Consider the following 21,377-nt stretch of genomic DNA (forward strand, 5'->3'; position numbering starts at 1 on the left):
GTCTTAGGCTGATGGGAGCCTCTGTGGTTAAGGGCATGAAACCTCTTTCTGTTCAAATGTTCAAAAAAATTCAGCCTTCAAAACTGTTCCCTCCTAGTGCCAACCACTTTCTTTTGCTGCTGATTTTAACCATATGATCAGTTAAAGCCTATTTTTGTGGCCTATAACTTAGATTGTGTGTGTGTGTGTGTGTGTGTGTGTGTGTGTGTGTGTGTGAGTGATAGCTTTTACAGACTTCCTACCTCCTCTTTCTCATAGATCTCTGAGCTTTGAGAGAAGGGATGTGACACAGATATCATGATTTTGACTGAGTGCCCTAAGTCTCTCATTTTCTGTCTAGTTGTGAATCTCTGTACTAACTACTATTTGCTACAGTAAGAAATTTCTCTTTTGAGGGTTGAGAGAAACAGAGATCAATATATTCTGCAACTATTATGATATTTTCCTTTTAATTTAGTTAACTTTTAATCAAATTTATTCTAAAAGATAAAAATATGGACTCTTACTTGTAAAACATATCTTTATATTTGCAATGAATTTTAAAGTATATTACTATATCTTTATTAATTGATTATTAGCATAGAGACAAATTTATTAATAACTGTGATTCTTATTTTTTCTTTAATTATTTTATAGTTTAAGTTTCTTTCAGAATTCAGCAACATATCAATGATTTATCCTGAGCACATTTAAATTTTCTTTATCTTAAGTAAGAATTTGTATGATGTTTTATCAGAAATACCCGACAAGTATTATTTTTAAATGTAGATTTCTGGATACCACTAACATCAATATTGTTTTGTAAAGTTCTTTAAGTGAAGAAAAGTTTATTAAATTTCTATAAAAATCATACTATTATACCCCATTAACACTGCAAATTTTTATGAACATCAGTTTTAATGTCATTTAATCTATTGTTAAGATAAATTTTAATAAAAAAATCTTGTTCCATTTACTGATATTTATATTATTCTGAAAATTTTTTACCTACACTTTTGTGTAAACTTCAAAATAATATACATTAGTAGACAAATCCAATTCCTACATAGAGGAGCTTACATCATGGTCAGTATAAGATAATGATCTGCATTTTAAGTATGCTCATCACATCAACTTTTCCTGGCCATGTTCTTAAACTTAAGACTAGTCCTAAGATCATTCATAGTGTATTTTAAGGGAGTAGTGAAGAACACTGCTATTGGTTCCTGAGCGGTACCTTTTGGTACCCTCATGCCCTTGGCTAACCTGCATCCCTATGTTCTATCTGTGGCATCGTGTTCACTCTCCTGTATTCTCTTTCTCATTTGCTTCTTTCTACATTGAATAAGAGGCCAGTTTGTTCTTTCATCATTTAGTTATTGAAATGAGTATTCATATCAATGAGTAACAGCATTCATGTTCAATTCAAACATCCTTTCCAGTTCTTTCAGTATTTGTTTCTTTCTCATACATTCCTTTTTTCCTGGAAAATTTCTCTTTAGATAATCTGCATTTGGAAAATACTGCACAGGTTCATCACTGGCTTGTGCTCAATATTAGCTACCTAATGACCAGTAATCCTCAGAATCTGAAGATGTCCACACATGTGCTGATTGTGGTCTGAAGTTGTCTTTTTTTAAGGCATTTTTTATTAGATATTTTCTTCATTTACATTTCAAATGCTATCCCCAAAGCCCCCTATACCCTCCCCCTGCCCTGCTCCCCAACTCACCCACTCCAGCTTCCTGGCCCTGGCATTCCCCTGTATTGGGCATATGATCTTCGCAATACCAAGGTCCTCTCCTCCCATTGATGGCCGACTAGGCCATCCTCTGCTACATATGCAACTAGAGACACAAGTTCTGTGGGGTACTGGTTAGTTCATATTGTTGTTCCTCCTATAAAGTTGCAGACCCCTTGGGTATTTTCTCCAGCTCCTTCATTAGGGGTCCTGTGTTCCATCCAATTGATGACTGTGAGCATCCACTTCTGTATTTGCCAGGCATTGGTATAGCCTCACAAGAGAGAGCTTAGAAAGGGCAATTTGCAAATTCATCTGGAATAACAAAAAACCTAGGATAGCAAAAACTCTTCTCAATGAATTTGTCTTTTAAACAGTGGAGTGTGGACTAAAGAGAGAGAAGTAGGGAAACTTATACTTTATACAATTTAAGATAATACATCGTGCTAGCAACATTATGAGCAATGTTTCTGGGGTGATTCCTGTTACTTAACTAGAGAGATCAATAGTAATTTGTATAAATTAGAAACATAAAATGAAGACTACATACATATAGATTTAACTTCGTTATGAGGAATATATAGGTTGACCATGTAATGTTACTGCATTCTTACGTGAATTCTGTATGTTATAGAATTTTAAAATGACATATGACTGTTCTTAGAAATTGGATGGAAGCAAATTTCTATAACAATCTTGTCTAGTTATTGTGAGAAAATGCCCTGGCAATGTCAGCTTTAGGATGAAAAAGTTTATTTAGCTCCAAAGATCTTGGTGCAGTCTACCATGGCAAGGGCAGTCCTAGTAGCTGGAGCCTGACATTATGCTGTATCCACAACTAGGAAGCAAAAGAGATGGATGAACTCCTATGTTCAGCTAATTGTCTCCTTCCTGAAGTCCAGAACCCCAGCCATGGAATGGTGTTGCCCATACCCAGAGTGTATCTTTCCACCTCAATTAACCTGATAAGTGCAATTCCAAACAGGCATGAGCAGAGGCATGCCTCCTACAGGGTTGCTGTTCTTGATCTTGTCAACTTTGCAAGCAATGTCAACATAATCCCAGACTAATTTGTCAGTGGATTATTTTCACATTGAGTTATTTTTTAAAAAAATAGAAAAACTGGTTATTGGATGCATTTCAAGATGAAGTATAGCAGATAGTAGCTACAAAGCTTTCTACCCCAGGCTCTTCCCTGGGCCACAATGTTTGGCTCCCAGAAACTTTTAATGGGATTGCAGCCAAACTAACACATTAACATTTGCCTTTTGAGACCCAGAAAGGAGAAGTGTGTTGAATGCACCTAGATTTATAACCTACAGAATTTTGAGAAAACAGTGTTGTTTTAAACAAAGTTTGTGTGGATTTGTTTTGTAGTGATTTATTATTAATATACTATGAAAATCAATGGGCAAACTTGTAAACTCGTATGTTTTATGGATGTCGAGCAATTGAAACATTTGTTTGGGGGAAAGTAAAAGAAAAGAAAACTTTTCTTTGGTATCTAGTATGCAGAATTCAATCATATCCTTAGGCATATCCTAAGGAGAGTTACACCTTCTATATGCTTTTCTAGACCAAATCTCTATGTGAAACTACAAGATGTTAAAAAAAGTACAAGGATATTTATACCTAATAGAAATACCTCCAAACGGGAAATAGCATGTCTATTATAATTGAATGATAAAAACTATTTTATTTATCTAAAGGAAAGCCAAAATAATAGTACATTTTGTGGATGGTTCTTACAAATGCACATGTAACAAAGGAAGTCATCCTTTTAAGGATGATAACATTTATGACCCCACTGTAGAATAGTCAGACATACAACTTGCCTCATGTAATATTAAGATCAAAGTGGATGAGCTTTGGGGGCTATAGCAGGACAAGAAGGAGACCACAAGAGTGTAGGCACATGGTAATGCATGAGTGCTTTGATCTTGGCCTTGATGAAGCAACTGGACTTTCCTTGTGGAGACTCATGAAGTGCATGTGCCATAGCATACAATTCTTACTATTTGGTAAATAACTTCTTTTTTAGCTGTTAAATATCAGCATACATTATTTTTCCCTCAATGTGGCTATGAAGCTAAGTAAAACTACCCAGGGTTGTCCAGCTAGCTAGGAGAAAATAAATTGTAAAAGAAAACTTAGGATAATCTAATATTAATGTTTATGTTGAAATTCTTCCTGAACCTGACTGAAAATATCAATGTGAAATGAGGATCAGGCACTAAGAACAGGCACTAAGGGATTTTTAATGTTTACAATTCATTGTTTTCAAACTGCAGTTTGCCGGGAAGACTCCTGCCACTCTGTAATGTCCTGTGCAGCCGTCCTTCTTAGCCCAGTGGATCCAGCAAAAGAAGTGAATATGCTAGAAGAACCAAAATGTCCTGAGCCTTCTAAACAGTAAGTTGTCATTTAAGGTTCCAGGTGGTGGGATCTCATCTGAGCACTTCAAAGCTGAGAGAGCTTCCCAGACATTCCAGCATATGATGGAAGTGGCAGAGTATGGGTGGGTAGAAATTTAGTTGGTTCAAAATAATTATTTTTCAACAAATCACTACTATCTACTGCCTTGATTGTCTGACCCGTGTCATTTAAGTTTTATTTTGGTGTTGTGTTTTAGGCGTTGGGTCAACAAGCTGAGAAGGTAGCATTGTGTCTATATGTACACTGGTCCTGGATTAATTATTTCAGAGTAGCAAGGTTATAGACTAAAATGGGATCAGTTTGTATTTTTGTTTGTTTATTCATTTTTTGTGTGTTTAAATGTGTGTCTATTGGTGTATGTGTACTTTTGAACAGAAGTCTACAGAGACAGAAAGGGGGTGTTGGATTCCTTAGTGGTTGTTAGCTGCAGATATGGTTAGTAGAAAATAAGCCTAGGTTCTCTGGAAGAGGAGAAGGCACTTGTAATTGCTGAGGCCACTCACCACCCCTGAACTCAGTTCTTACTATAAACTTATCTTAAAGCTAGCTTGGATTTTACAAGGAGTGCAAATCACTATTTTACAAATTTCAATAAATTGTCATATACGAAAACTTTACATTATTGAAGTTTGCTATGGGACATGATATTGCATAGTAAGAAGTATAGAGGTTTGCTAACTATTGGTTTTGTTGCCTTCCTTGATTTATATTCTAGTTGTCATGGACACATTCATTTTATGAAAATTTGTCAAGGTAGAAAGTGATGATATAGGCACACATTTTCCCAAATATATGTTTATGTTCAAAAAGAATATTTAAAGGTTACAATCATGCAACTTTAGTTTATATATATTTTTAGTTAAACAATACTCACAGTAAAATTTGGTTTTATATATTAATTAAATGAAAGACTTTTATCCTCATAATGGCTAAAGATGATTAAAGTCATGATAACAAATATATATAATCATAAACATTAAATCACAGCCATTTCTGATAAAATATTCAATCAATGAAAGGGAAAATTTGGTGCTGATTTTCCAGAGAACATAAGACTATGCCAGATATAATGTCTTTGAAAAACAAGTGACATGTGATATATATTGTAATATGTAACTATATGAAGCAGACAATAATTATATGTGCTCATAAAATATGTAATGTGTGGTGATATATGATCTGTGATGTTATGTGTTATATGACTTGTGATGATATGAAATAAAGGTAGTATGTGGTGTTATATGATTTATGATGCTCTATAGTGCTAGTGAAATGAAGAGATTTAGCATGATGCATGATATGTGTTGGTGTCTCATATGTGTTGAATTGTAACAAGTAGTTCTATATGGTAGGTGAAGCCATATGGTACATGATGATATATGATATGATATTCCATGTGATACATGGTGTTAAATAATAGGTGGTACTCTGAAATATATGTGATATTTATTGATATGTGATATATAGTGATATATATAATATGTGGTAATGTGTGACATGTGATGTGTGATATGTGATATGTGGTATGTGTTACATATGGTGACTTGTGGCACTATGTGTTATGTGATGGTGTGTGATATATGATGTGCATGATCCCTGTGTTTACTAGTGACCCATCGTATTCACGAGGAAAGGAATCTTGGCACATGCAAAACAGAACTGCTCCTTGGCCTGGTTTGTGTTTGCTTACCTTTGGCCTATCTTTCTCCCTGACAATATGTTCCCAAAGCAGTTTCCTACAACACAGTCCTATTTGATACTCTTTGTGAAATCAATTAGGAAAATCTCTAACATTGCATTCAATAATACTGAATCAAATGAAGCAATGCATGTATTTGATTGCATGAAGATATTCACTATTAATATTCTCATTATAGAGTAAAGAAATACCAAGCAATTCAGAAAGTGGTGATTGTAATCCAGTGTTAATGCGATATGAAAGTGAAATCCATTTAGCTGCACCTAATGGAGTTTTAGGATCCAATAGTCATCCTTTGTCTAATAGAAAGAAAATTGCATCTCATATTTGCCCAGTAAGTTACATTAGAAAGCTCAAATGTATTTTCATGCATTGTGTTTGAGGGTTTACATAAGTTTACATATAGTTTTAACTTGGATCTTAAACTTTTTAGATTTTTCAAGGACTTAAAAGAAAGCTGACTAATGGAGTTAATAATATACATACTTTCCCACCCCTAGCCTTTAGCTCTTTCATAAAGAGTCTTATTTCAAATCCTGTTGTGTGTGTGCACGTGTGTGTGTGCGCGCACGTGCGTGTGTGTGTGTGTGTGTGTGTGTGTGTGTGTGTGTGTGTACGCATGTGTGCGTGTGTGTGTGTGTGTGTGTGTGTGTGTGTGTGTGATTAGGCAGCAGTAACACCCTGTAATTTCTGTGCTGCCTCTATTGCTTTAGGATCCCCCATCCTATGTAAATGCACTCTGCCAACAATATTATTATCTCATATAAATGTTACTTGTGTTTGCTTTTTGTATCATAAAACTGATCAAATCTGTTTTGCTTTTGGACATTTATCTGTCCATGCTTCCATTTATCCATCTGTTTATTATGGTGACAAATTGGCCCTCACTGTGAAGGTATGATGTATTACTCCAGAAGAAGATAGAGTTTACGTCCCTGCCTCAGTATCATCTGTTACCGTTATGGATGACCTTGTATATAGATATCTAATGCTTAAAGCTACTGTCAAGACATCTCTCTAGGTGTCTTACCAGAATCTTCAGTCATTATCAAAGCCAAATACTGACCAGCTTTATCTCCGTTTAAGTCATATAGCTAATCTCACTTACATAAAGCATTGTTTTTTAAAAATCTTGGCTTTCCTTCATTATAATAATTTTGCAGTGCAACTGCTATGAATTCATTAATACTTTATTATATTTGTAAGAGTTGAGCTGATGCAGAAGGCATTAGTATCTTACATATTTTGCTAATACAAGTCCGCAGTTGTGACTAGCAAGCTATTCAGATATCATGTATTTCCCCTTTTAACCTATGAAGTTATCCATCAATTCACGATACATGCCATGTAAGTCATGTGCCATTACTTTCAAAATTAATTGGTGTAAGTAGATGAATGAGCACGATGTAAATGCAAGACTATTAACTGAAAAATTCTGATTGCCAGTGAGAGACTCACAAAGCAAAGTATCTGCTGGGAAGTACTGGTGACTGGCTTCTGTTGTTAGGATGTAGTGGGTGGAGATTTCTAATATATTAGGGTGGAGCTTCAAACATAGCTGCCAAAGACCATTTTATCTGCGTCTATCCATATCACTAGACTGTCTGCAGCTCTCACTCTCTCTAGGACTTTAATTTCTCAAATGTTTGCAAAGTCTCAGCAACAGCCAAAGCAGATGTTCATTTTTCCAACACATCCAGTAGGGAGGGACAGCTTCTCTTAAATGAAAGCAAGTGCAGATTTGAGTCCCACTGACTTGGATTGTTTGAAATAACCATTCAGACACAATATTGCTCATCATAGTTTTTATGCGTTGGATTCCTTTTGAAGCCTGGGAAACTCAGTTACATTGAGAATAAAAAAGCATACTTGAAATTTTGAAAACATTGGTAAATGAAAGCAAAAGTAGGGAAGAAAATTTATAGTAATTTATAAAGGTAGAATTCAAAGTAATAAGGTATGCTTAATTTAGTTTGTAATTTCATTTTAAATGGTAAAAATTTTATTATAGTAAATTTAAGATACTGAAATACTTAGGTACATGTATATCTTTTTTCAATAAATTTTACTGACCTATTATATTTTACGTTGTTTTTCTAGTTGTGCTACTTGTAAGCACTATATAAAATTTTCTTAATCTTGATGTGTGTGTTTTATTATTATTTATCTAATAAGACAAGGCCTGAAATATAATAATGAATAGAAAAACAAGATATATGTGTGTATATATATATATATATATCATATACTTTGTAATTATTTTTACAGCATATATATGAGCAAAGAACCCTTGCCACATATTTTAGAGATAAGGCTGCTAGAGCCAGTTAATACATTTTCATTTTCCATAAGTGAAAAATATGCAGAAATATTAGCTCCCAGTATAATAATGAAGTATCTCAGTTCTGTCATCTGAGAAGGGAGTCTTGCATGCCTTGTATCACTTCTAATTCCGGTGGGATTACTGCTTTAAGTACTTCATCCTCCTGACTGTGCTGGCTTCTCATATAAATTCATATACCTCGGAATCTCTGAAACAGAATTATAGTGGCATAATTTAAAACTCAGAAAGTCTTTCGCTAGGCAGAACTGGAATAATTTTCTTCATAGAAGGGCTTCGGTGTATTTAAGGTTATAAATAAGAGGTTTTAAGAGAATACCTTTTAATAACATTATAAACTAGGTAGATTTTAGAAATATCCTATCTATAAATAACACTATAAAGCCAACATATATTCTCTGTCTTGTATGAGTATAGTTTTTTGTACAAACATTTCTTTGCTTAACATTGGTCTAGTTTGTTAATATATCAGTATAAAACAATTCAAAGCAATTCAGCATATTGTCACTAATTATATTATTGTGCTAATATTTTATTACATATATTTGCAAGTCGTGAACCATTTCATGGCCAGGGTGCTTATATCCCCAATTCCAGTCAGGAGCAACTGTGATTAGGACTTCCTGATTAGAGCAAAACGACAGGAAGAAGCTTCTTTCCGCAAAAAGGCAAGGTAAATTGTTTGCATTATATTAGTAGAGTTCTGAGGGTTGCTTTTGTCTATAGACAATCTTAAGCAAATAAAGCAAATTAAGCAAATAAAGCTGCATATTTAATTTTGTTTTATAATCTTTTTATATGTATCTAAACAGGCTATGGAAATAATAAATTTGCTAGAAAACAGAAAAAATCAGCCTGGGCAGGTGGCTCACACCTGTGAGCTCAGCACAAAAGAAAAACTGCTCAGAGTGTGAAATCATCCTGGGTTGTTTAGTGGTACCCTGCCTCAAAAAGAAAAAAACATATATAATTTGAATAGCACACAGTGTTCAAATACTCAATCCCATAGAAAATGAGTTTGAAGCTTAAAAATTAAACTTTTATAATTCACCAAAAATCATAATATAATCTTGGGGGGGGGGGTTGTGGAAAAGCTGGAAGGAAGGACTTTGGGACCTGGAGGGACAGAGACTCCATAAGCATACCAAGAAAATCAACTAACCTGGATTCTTGGGGGTGTCCAGAGACTAAACCAAAACCAAAGAGCTTACATGGGTTGGACTGAGGCCCACCCTACCCCAACCCTCGTACATATATATTAGATATGCAGTGTGATCTTCATGAAATTCATCCAAAAAAACTGTAGTGGGGCGGGGCGGGGGGTGGGGGCTGTTCCTGACTCTGTTGCCTGCACATGGATCTTACACCACCTAATTAGGCTGTCTTCTTTGGTCTCAGTGGAAGAGGTTGTGCCTAATCCTGCAGTGACTTGATGTGCCAGGGTGGGTTGCTACCCAGGGGAATCCTCCCCATTCTCAGAGGAGAAGGGGAGAGGGGAGTGATTATGTGATGGGGGGGGGGGTTGGGATCCAGATGTGAGGTGAATAAATAAAACATATAAAATAAATCATAGTATCAAATGTATGCTCACATTTACAGCCATGCACACTTTGCTATTCAAAACTGTATGTGTGCTCAATAAGCAAAATGCTAAAGAACACTGTCTGAAATGGACATAATTTTCAAGCTTGGAGGAGAATGAAATGTTCCATAGATGTTTTCTTTATAATCCTAGTTAAAAATCTACTTGTAACAAAAACTGATATTCACACATGCTCTGCCTGTGTGTTTGAAATGATGAAAATTGTAGCCATTGTAAAGTTGGATATGCAGGGAAAGGAAAAGTAAAGTATGGTATTAATTTTCTATCCTTTCCATACTTTAATTTTATACCCTGAAACTCAGGCTATCCAAAAGTCATGGTTTATGGCTATGTTTGTGGAAGTTTAGCATTACTTTCTATGTGATCAAGCCTCTGGGCCAGGACCACCTCACTTTTCTTCATTTGCTTGCTGACTTTGGGACAGTCCACTGAACTCCTTTGGAAAGCATGTGGAGTTCCTGCTTTTCAGCTCAGAGATCTGTTTTGTAAAGTGTGACCCAAACCTACAAGTTTTATTTTTTGAAGCTACCTTCTAATGTCATCCATAAAGTTCACTTTTAAGCTGTTGGTGGGAGTCATCAAACAATTATATCATTAGCTTATTTCCAGCATTATAATTTTAGAGATATAGTTATTTGTGTTTGTAGATAGATTCAGACTTCCTAGCTCAATTGTTAGTGCCTGATGTGTTAATAGCACTGTGCTTCTGTGTGGAGACTTTGTGCCAATAAACAGGTGTTACTGATAAACTGTAGTTTATCTGATAAACTGTTGGTAAATAGGTGTGCTGATAAACCAGTGAAATAACCAAAAGGATACACACTGACCCTTTAGTTTTAACAAAAAATTCCAAATTACAATTGTGTCTGTGGTTGTAGGGTAGAAGTATATTTTGCTGTAAGAGCTCCTGGTAATGACTCTTAGAATAATAAAGAGGTCAGAGGAAATTCCTCTTAGAAAGGGATGTTTTAGTTAAGATTTAAAGGATCCTGGTTACAGAGGTAGAAGAGCAAAGGAAGAATGTTATGGCAGAGAGAAAGTTTGATTACATATTTTGCAGTCAGAAATGTGAAAAAAAATTTAAAAAGGGTGATGGGGACATAGGGAAGACAAGATATATAAGAGAGCCCAGGAGAGTCCTCAGACAGAGCTTGTGAAAGCCTTCTGGTTTGTCATGGACAGCACACTGGAAGTTACTGAATTGATGGAGTACAGGAGTTCACCTGAAATAGACAATATTCCTTCCCCAAACCCGGGTTAGTGATTCTATTCACGGGGCTTAAATTTAGATGTGGTGGATACACTGATGTATCTACAATTTTTGGAAATTTAGTTTCTACAAAAAGCACAGAAATATAGGACGGTGTTTTCTTTATAATCCTAGATATGGCAATGTGACGCTACTTTGGAGTGTCCAAAGCAGGTGACTCTGATTTGTATAGTGCTCTAGCAGAAGCATATTTTTTGCCAGCTGAAGATAATTTCTGTTATTATGTGATGTTTGGAATTCTGGGAACTTTTAAAAGCATATATAAAGTCCAGGGCCCAGAGAGGCATGTGAGGGGTTGGTTATTTCAGGAAGTTGGTTGTAGTTTTTTTATTAGTAGTGGTCAAAAAGGAAACAAAAGGAAAGAAATTAGATACAGGGATTTTTCTAACTCCTCTCTCCCCTCTTGTTTCTCCCCTATTTAGTGCTGGAAGGTGAAAACAGGGGTAAAGGGTGAAAAAAAAAAAAAAAAAAAAGAAACCAACACAGGAGCAAAGGTGAGGTACATACAGATCGGCACCATAGAAATTGGCAAATTCTATGCACTGTGGCATTCCCTCTGTTTCATAGAGCTAGCAAAATGCCCTCCCCATACTACTAAAGGCAGATTTTGAGAGTCTGGCCACTGTTGTGACTCACAGGAGTGTTCACTGAACTGTTTAACTTGATGCAGGTCTGTGCGAAAGGAGACCCTGGTCAGCCAAGGCAAATTAAACACAGTTACTAAACAGAGAGTATCAATGGGGTAGAGATGGGATATTATTTTTATTACTAATTGTTCCAATGTTTAAAACCATAATAGTGTGGACATTCTAATAATGAATAAATAATAGTTCTGTTCTCACCGTGTTAGTGAATATTATAATTAGCACTTTATAAATGAGTCACACACATGACTCACAAACCCTCTTTCAAACTCAGTGACAATTTACAATGGAAATGTACAACACAATGTCTTGCTAAGGTCTTCATATAAATCCCATGATTCTTCACAACAATTTTCTTTCACTTACCCTCCATTACTCAGTGCACTGAAATTTTCTTCTATGACTAAACGGTAGGCACACAGAGTACTAGCAGAACTATCCATGTTCTTCCCCATGTGAGGGTTTCAGAAGAATCAGCAATGGGTTTTATTTCTTTAGCCTAAGCATAGAAGCAGTTGTCAGAAAGATAAAGGAAGAGATTTCTTCAGAGAGAGTCACCCAATGTGAGTCTATTCAAGTTTGGGAGGGAAGCTCTTGGGAAGAGGCGTTTTCTAATCACAGCTCATAGAGAGTTCAGGAGGATCAGTTTCCTATTTCTTGGCAGCTGGAAACACAGATGCTAATTTCCTGCCTGGCTGCCTGAAGCAGGCCTGCTTGATCTGAAGAGGAGGAAAAGAGGAAAGCCCGCCAAAGCAGCTTCCTGAGTGTCAGAGTCCACTGGGGTGGACACTGACCAAGGTGCCGGAGGTAGAGGAGAATGAAGCACAAGGCCGAGGCTTCTCTGGTTTACTGCTAGGGCATCATAACATACTTGCTGGAAGAAAACCTCTGTGTGCATGTGCTAGTCTCTAAAGACAGATTGCTTTAAAACATATCTTCTGGACTGAGCCTCTCTCTCCCCACCACCAGAACAAAGGATGAGGAAGTTAATTCTCCTTATCCTGAGGTAGGCCTTAGAAGGAAAACTTGGTAATTGTTTTTGTCTTAAATGTGTGCTATTGTTCTGTAAAAGCAATCCTGAATTATATTAGCAAGCCTCTTGGCAGCCAGATCTGTCCTTTTGCATGCACATTTTTAAATGAGTTAGCTTCTTACCTTGGGCTTGGCATTTGAGAGGATTGTTTTCTATCCCCTCTCCAGCTGTGCTGCTTTGTGCATCTCCAAGGTTGAAGAAAACCAAGGTTTCCACCACGCAATAGACCAAGGACTATGTCCCATATTTCCCCATTAAGCTACCCTTTGGTACACCTGACAGTCACTACTAATGGATGACTCTTAGAAGGACATCTGGGGCATTTAAACACAGGCCTTCTAGTCAAGCTGTGTATGGAGACAGCAAGGTGGAAAGGAAATGGGACTGATTTTGATTTTTGGCCAATTACATTTTACTGACTGACAGATGATCACTAGCTCTCTCCATGCCATCCTTTCCTGCTCACCTTCTTGCAAGATATGATCTCATTCACATGTGGTTTATACATTTTGAAGGCAGTAAAGTTAGTTGTCTTCTGGTGGATGACCTAAGGAAATAGTGTTTTCCATACACTACTGTAGCTCCACAAACACACGACATGCACAAGTCCAAGTCAGACAAAAACCCAACTCGTGGGCACAAAGTCCCACTTGTAACTCAAACCTTTTGGTAATTGATGCTCAGCTGGAAAATAAGGTTTCTCCAAAGGAGTATCACTGCGTTTACCAACCACATCCAGGACATCACATGCCCAGGGGGAGTTAACTCCATGGTATTCGTTTGCATGGTAGTTTCTTTCTCTGTCTCTCTTTTTTCATCTTGTTTTGACAATTTTGTCATGTTCATTTTGTTCTTTTGAATAATACACACATGCACACACACACACACACACACACACACACANAGAGAGAGAGAGAGAGAGAGAGAGAGAGAGAGAGAGAGAGAGAGAGAGAGAGAGAGATGAAGTTGGGTGGATAGGAGGAGGGGCGAATCTGAGAATAGTTGGAGGTATTATCCAAAATAATGCTCTGAAGAAAACTTACAAAAAATCCTGTGTTACTCAAGAACCAGGAGACTTTAATAGCACAAAGACAAAAATTATGAAAAGAGTACTCTTGAGAGAAGCTTGTCTTATGATTGATAGAATTGTTATTTTATTTTCCTGTGGTTTATTGCTCCTTAGTAAGTCCCAGGATTTGTTCCCTTGTGCAGTCAGCCTGTCATGTCATGTCATGTCTACGCTGACAGGCCTTTGTACACTGAGCGTGTAAGTGCTATTTTTCAGATGACTTGGGACCACTTGATAAGGTGACTGAAGTGTTTCAGTTCTCTTTATGGGGTAATATAAATACCGATTTATCAGATCCTCAAACGAGATTGCAAGTGCTGTACAAGTAGTGCCTATGTATGCATGCAGGCACGTAGCCAGCCCTCAGCTCCTCATTCTAGCATATTACAGTGAATTCTGTTTTCAAACACATGTGCATTTTATTTAAAGGTATCCTATAAAAATGTAAACAATAGTGTAAACCTCTAAGTAACAGCACAAAGTTATATTATCAGATAAGCAGGCAAAGCTGGAAGGGCATCTATCACCTGCATGTCACAGGTACAGAGTTTAAACTGTGTGGCAGAATTGCATTGGACACAAAGAAAGAAATCATTGCAAAGAAACAGATGCAGTATCATTTGTAAAATTGTGGTAAGCAGGTTTATAGTTCTAGGAAAATTTAGAAATTCATAATGTATTATGATATTTATTATTTTATACATTTCTTCCAATGTTTCTATAAAAATGTGTTTATATACTGTTTTTTAAAAGAAAGTATTATTCTTGTGCACTTTTTATGTATATATCTGTGTATGAATGTTTTTGTGGGTGTGTGCATGTACATGTCTCTGTGTGGGGGTGTATGTGTGGCTGTATGTTTATGCATGTCTGAGCATGTGTGGCTATGTGTGCATTTCTTTGCATCTGTAGGCATGTGAAAATATACATGGCAATGTATGTGTAGGTATGCACATGTGCATTACTATGTATGGATGGGTATATGTATGTGCATGTATGTCTACGAGGAGGTCAGAAGTTAACCTTGGGTATTATTGCTCAGGTGCCACCCACCTTCGATTGCAGTGTTTGACAATTTTGTACACATATACAATATATTATGATCATATTCCCCCCATTACCTTTTCTTATCCCCCATCCTCTTGTGTTGATATCCTTCTTTCCATCTGTATGCCTTTCAAGTATCATATCTATCTTTAGACTGCTACTTCTCCCATTCTTAGTCAGAGGGAATTGTGTTTGTATGCAGTGGGAAAAAGTTAATCCAGATGTTTAAAATAAACTACAGATGGTTCTCAATCATGAATGGGAAGTTTATATCACTCTTCCAAAACCCAAGAAACATTGCTGATGAGGATATGGAAGGCAAGTAAGAAATGGAGGGCAGGAAGGCACCACAGTGAAGCACATGGCATGTTAGTTGTGCTTATGGGTATTCAGCAGCTCTGGCTGTTTCTGCCTTTTTTGTTGAGGTAATGCTTCTCTCTGTGACCTGAGAACCACTGATTAGTCTAGGCTAGCTGCACAGCAAGCCCCAGAGATCTTGCCTTCATCTTTCTAGTCCTTCAAATAAAACATAAGTCAATATCCAAGCTTTTTATCTGGGCACTCAGAATTGACATCTGGTGTTCATACTTTTAGCTGTGTGGACTGAACTATCTTCCTATTTCAAGTCTAAACTTTTTACATGTACTAAATTAATGTCTATTTATAGCATATTTGTACTGGGCTATTGTTTTGTCCAAAGGTGCATATAATAGTAAGTCATATATAACTAAAAATACTTGAGAAGTGACCACTTTCTATTTATATTTGAGATTGAGTGCATGTTTTTTTTTTAATAGAAGGTTGGACGAACTCCATTGGTTGAAAATAAGTATGATGAATGTTCTTCTATTGTAAATAGTTCATCCTTAATATATCAACTCTTTGAATAATTCACAGATGAATATGGAATTTAAACAGTATTTTGTCATATGAGGTTGGAAAGAAAGCTCTCAAAATTAGGAAGGGCCCCAACTAGCTTGACTTAGAGGAGGGCTCTCTGTTTTCCAGAAGTTTGTTGTAAGTGTTTGTGAGAAAAACATTAGAAACAAATTCTAATGACAACAAGTCTATCAACACAACTTATAAAATGCCACTTGCTCCATAGAGTGAACCTACAATAAATACTCATATTTTCAAATATTTTTGAATTAGGAATCCCTCCATGGCTGAGGCAACTTGTATTCAAATTAACTCCTTCATACTCAAGTAACATCTAAATACTCCTGTGATGAAGCACATTAGACAGGATGTTATCTCTCTACATTCCTCATTGTTACTCAGTAGAAACCAGGAACAGAGCTATTCAGATCTGATAGTTCCTATCTATCTGTTCATTTTTATGTCTCAGTCACTCTCTTTAATAGTTTTCTTAGTACAAAATTCTTAAGTATATGCTTGCTATATTATTTATTTCACAGTTTAGAATTTTTTTTGCACAGTTTATAGAAGCTGTTATGTGCTGCCTTCAGCTTTACAGATACTAGTTCATTTAATATCTGTATTAACTGTGACCGTATCTGCAATAGTCATCCACAGGTCACACTGAAGGAAATGAGGGTATAGAGACACAAACTAACTTGTTAAAAATGACTCTGTGTAAGAAGAGTAAATTGTACTTTCTTTACATAATCTTAATTTACCAAGTCTTAAATTTGGCACAGAATATATTTATTTTTAATATTTTTCAGTTTTTATAGATTTTAGCAATCTGAAATATGCCATTATAAATCATTATAACACATATATGTTGTATAAAATCAGCACATCTGCAGAATAAATGGAACTCAAGTTTCTTTTCTTCACTATTGGCCATCTCATCCATCAGAACCTTTGCATTTGTCTTCACAAGTAAACCAAGAAGGGAAGTGCTTTGGACTTAGTTAGTGCCTTCCATTTTATTTAATCTAAGTTTTAAGTCTATTATGTTAGCTTTATCTTCTTTGGCATTCCTTTGTAATATGACTTTTATTAACTTCAAATAAATAAGACTAATATAAGTTTTCTATGGTTTACCGGCACTTACTGAAGAATTTGTAGAAATGAGGCAGATGAGATGGCTTAGCAAGTAAACGTACCTTCTCCCAATCCTGACCTGAGTTCATTCTTGGGACACACATGGTGGGAAGTGCTGATAACCACAGGTGCCCTTCTATCTCTCCACATGAATAATCATCACACACACACACACACACACACACACACACACACACACACACACACAAAGAGAGAGAGAGAGAGAGAGAGAGAGAGAGAGAGAGAGATATGACATAACATAAATGTAGATATATGTGAGATCTGAAAAAAGGGGGGAGGTTCTCCACTACTAATATATCCAATCTACATTCTACATGCTTTATTGGGTGATATAATAGTTCACCAAATAGGGTGTCATTAGGTAATTTAGATGTATCATTATATTTCCTATTTTATATAATCAGCTTATAATTTTCCTGTAATAAGAAATCAGAACTGATAGCATGCGTGGGTCTGTGTAGATCTAAGGGTTTATCAAAGATTTCTTTTAAAAAGTGATTTAGAGAGGTGGGTCAAGAAATAGGAGAGACTTTTATAATGAGGAATCTGTGCTGGGAAATTCTCATCATTGTGAATTTCATATGACTGAGCACTTGAAGTAATGAAGATGGATTTCAGCAATGGGAAAGCTGTAGGAAACGTTACAATGAAATCCCTTCCAATCTATACTATCTCTTCTGATAAAGATCATCTGTATTTTTTTATGATTACACATATATTTGATTTTAAAACATCATATTTTCCTTAAGATAATTAAGGTATAATGTGATTTTCTAACTATGACAAGATTAAATTGTACTAAGATAGTTTTAAATCTAGAATGAATGTGTTATGAGGTCTTTAAGTGGCAATTTTTTTTCAATAAAGTGCTTTATTTTTCTATACGTAGACTATAATGCACTAGTTATTATTTTGTTCTGGAGATGACTTCATTTTCTTTCTTTTATAGAAGACAGTTTTTATTTTGTATCTAAATTTGAATCTTAATACATTTGACATGTTTTCTGTAAGATGAAATGTTTGTATTTAATATGTGAACTGGTTTGCATAAAAGTTCTAAACAAGTAACTAATTTGCTTTAGTTACATGGAGTTAGAAGTCATTTTCTATGAGTTATCAAGAAATTAAGTTGTGTAGCTATCGCAGAGTGTAATGTAGATAAATAAAATCCTTGACTTGGCACTGTGGCTCCAGTTTCTCCATCCTCTAACTGACGGACACTTAGTAAATCATTTGACTCAGTCCTTTCCTCCTTTCTTTTAAATAAAAGGCTTAAAATAGGTATTCCTTCAGATGATATACTCCCTGAAATTTGCTATTTGATCTCTTAGGTTGTACATATGCAAAACATTTGATAAAATAGTCCATAGTAACTATTTTTTGATGAATTCATAATATATTATTTAATGGTTTTCTGATACAGAAGCTATTTTCAAGATCACACCAGGTTCTTGACCCCAGTGCCTTCTTTCTCATTCTACATGTGAGAGTAATCATGTTCTTCCCTTTGGAACGCCTTCCATTAATGTTTTACACTTTCTCATTCCATTTTATCATGAGCTGATTTAACTCAAAATATATTGAGTGTTACATGTATGACTGCTGTCATAACAAGACAAATAAAACACACTGAATTATGTCTATACTCTTCCTTGTCCATGAATATAGTTTCTATTGAATTATAAATAAGTTTATAAATATCTAAATAAATTTGATGTAGTCTACTATGGATAGGAGAATGTAACATTACCAAATAGATGATGTCTTTATTTTCTATTTCAGCATTTGGAACTCAGATGTCTTAAGAGAAATATCCTCTTTAGCTATAAAAACAAACCAGGAGTTATTGCATTATATTGAGTTTTACCCACATGCTTTTTCATTTAATTGGAATGAAAAATAAGGTAAAAAGAATTTTTAAATGAATACGCATAGACTTCAGAAAACAAATAACAAAAGAATGCAAGAGAAAGCTGCTTCGTGATATTGGATGGTCATTCTGTAATTAAAATGTAATTTGGCCCTCAGATGTTTTGCACCATTAATTATTAGTATGGTGATTGAACATTTAATTTTAAAATAGAATACTCAATTGAGTTTTACAGCTATAAGATTTATAGGCCACAAATACAATTTTCTACTTATCTTAGAAAGAAGGAAACAACAAGAAATGTTTTATTGAATCTATGCTCTCTTACTTCAGTTGTAGAATAATTTCCCTCCATTCCTGTCCTTTGTAGGCAACAGGATAAAAAACATTAGAAGCTGCTCAATACTTCTTGAAATAAACTGGCACAACTATTTTCTGTTTATATCATTCTTATCGTACTGTGGACAATTAAAACAGTACATTACCATGTATATTGCATTTAAAAAAATTATCTTAACAAGATAGATAATTTTGAATATCTTTTGGTGACTCAGAGATCCTGGAGATAGTTTGTGGCTATTTCAATGTTCTATAAGAAGCAAACTGGAAAAGTAATGTGCAGAGGACTCTGTTTACATTGCCATGGAGCCCTGGCATCCTGTCTTCAGTAGTTAAACCACCAGTCTAGGGCATGTCATCAGTCTTGTGCTAAAGAAGAGAAAGTTCGGTTTTATGTTTTACAAATGATACTCAAGAGTTTAAAAGCCAGAAAGAGAAGAGTTACAACACTTAGAATATAACTTTCTTTAGGGAAGTTTCACCACCCTCAAGTTGAGGACCACTGCTGTATATTATTCTGCTGTCAATGAAGTAATTTACTGTTGTAATTTAAGGGTCAGTGGGAGAAGAGGCATCAAATCCTTGAGAGACTGGAGGCCCTAGGAAGGGGGGCAACCTGATGGTGTAAGAGCATCTTCTCAGGAACAGAGGGGAGCAGGAATGGGATGAGGAACTGTGGGAGGGAGACTGGGAGGGGAAGCAATGGCTGGATTGAAAATAAATTTTTTAAAAAAATCTTATAAAAAAAGTTCAGATTTTATAGGGCTTGCTAACATTACAGATATCAAACACTGGCCTTGTCCTCTTTCAATTTAGTTATATGATGGCATCATAATTATATAGTTATTTACAAAGAAAATAATTTCACAAATAAAACTTAAATTCTATAAATATTAATTTTCATTGAGTTAGAAACTAATACTTCTTATAAATAAAAAATATTCTGTTTAACTCATTTCAAATATATTAATACTACCCATAAGATAATTAAATTATCTTGAGAGTAGGAATTTGTTAAGGGTAAATATAGTATTTAAAGGCATCTGAATTGAGAAAATTATGAAAAACAATTATTATGTGAAATCATATGAGCATGTTTATGATAACAATTTTATGGAAAATTAAATAAAATTCCATTATCATTACTAAGGACTCAGAAATAGTATATGAAAATAGGTTAGGATTTTATTTCTCTCTGTACTGCTTATATCCTTAGACTAGAACAGTTGGTTGTACTCCAAACATTCAAAATAAAAAGGCAAAACAAGTGTCCGTGTATGAACCATGGAGAAATGAAATGCCAGCACATGCATACATGCCATGCCATGGAACATTATTCATCCCAGAAATGGTATAGGTACTGATGTAGAATTCAGTAAGACTCTGTTATATTATATGGAGTGAAAAATTTTATTAAAAATGGGCAATTAATTTATGATTCTACGTACAAAATATCTAGTCAGTTTTTAGACAAACTGCAGAGATATCTTCTAGGAGCTGAGTAAGGAAACATGGGGTCTTATTGGTTAGTGGGCATGCAGTTTTAGATTGAGAGGATGAGCATTTATGAAGATGGATAGAAATGTAAGTCAGGTTCTCTAGAGGATGAAAACTGATTAAATAAACTAGAGTGGCTTACACAGTAGAGTCATATAGTGATTGCTTTTCACTGTAGAGCCTCCCCCCAAAACTGATAGTTGCTCCATTTGGGAGGCTAAATGCCGCATGCATCAGCCCTGGCGGATTCCTGGAGAGTCCCTGCTCTAACATGCACATTGGATGCCAGAGAAAGCTGGCTTCTTTATTAGCTCTCAGATGAGTGCTACAGATGTAGCAAAGGTGTAGATAAGCTTGTGAGAGTAAAGGCAAATAGAGCTTCTTTGTACTCTGGATTCCTGGCTGCTACCAGAAGGTGCTGCCTGCATTTAGGATAAATCTCAGATGCCCTAAGAAATCCCCAGCAGGAGTGCTCCTTGGTTTGCCTTTTAGTTGGCTCTAAGTTGATCAACTTGTGATGTAATGAGGTTGTGATGACATTTCTCCACGTCAGTGTGTGGAGAAATGTCTGAAAGATGTGTATTTAGAGTGGTTTTCTTTCAGGCTTGAGCAAAATCTCAATGGTTAAAGCACTTTCTCTGCAGAGGACCTGGCTTCAGTTCACAGCACACAACCACCTATAACTCCAACTCACAACCACCTATAACTCCAGCTCACAACCACCTATAACTGCAGCTCACAACCACCTGTAACTCCAGCTCACAACCACCTATAA

The 21,377-nt window shown here is 35.6% G+C and overlaps 1 protein-coding gene across 1 annotated transcript in view; it reads left to right on the forward strand.

Moving 5' to 3' along the window:
- Ccser1 (coiled-coil serine rich protein 1) overlaps positions 1–21,377 on the forward strand; it is a 1,089,958-nt gene that overhangs the window by 241,510 nt on the left and 827,071 nt on the right. Inside the window, exon 5 of the mRNA XM_021190473.2 lies at positions 4,012–4,132. Coding sequence (XP_021046132.1) covers positions 4,012–4,132 — 121 coding nt within the window. The remainder of the gene's footprint in view (positions 1–4,011; positions 4,133–21,377) is intronic.

Source organism: Mus pahari, chromosome 2 (genome assembly GCF_900095145.1).
Source record: "Mus pahari chromosome 2, PAHARI_EIJ_v1.1, whole genome shotgun sequence".
Lineage (NCBI taxonomy): Eukaryota > Metazoa > Chordata > Mammalia > Rodentia > Muridae > Mus > Mus pahari.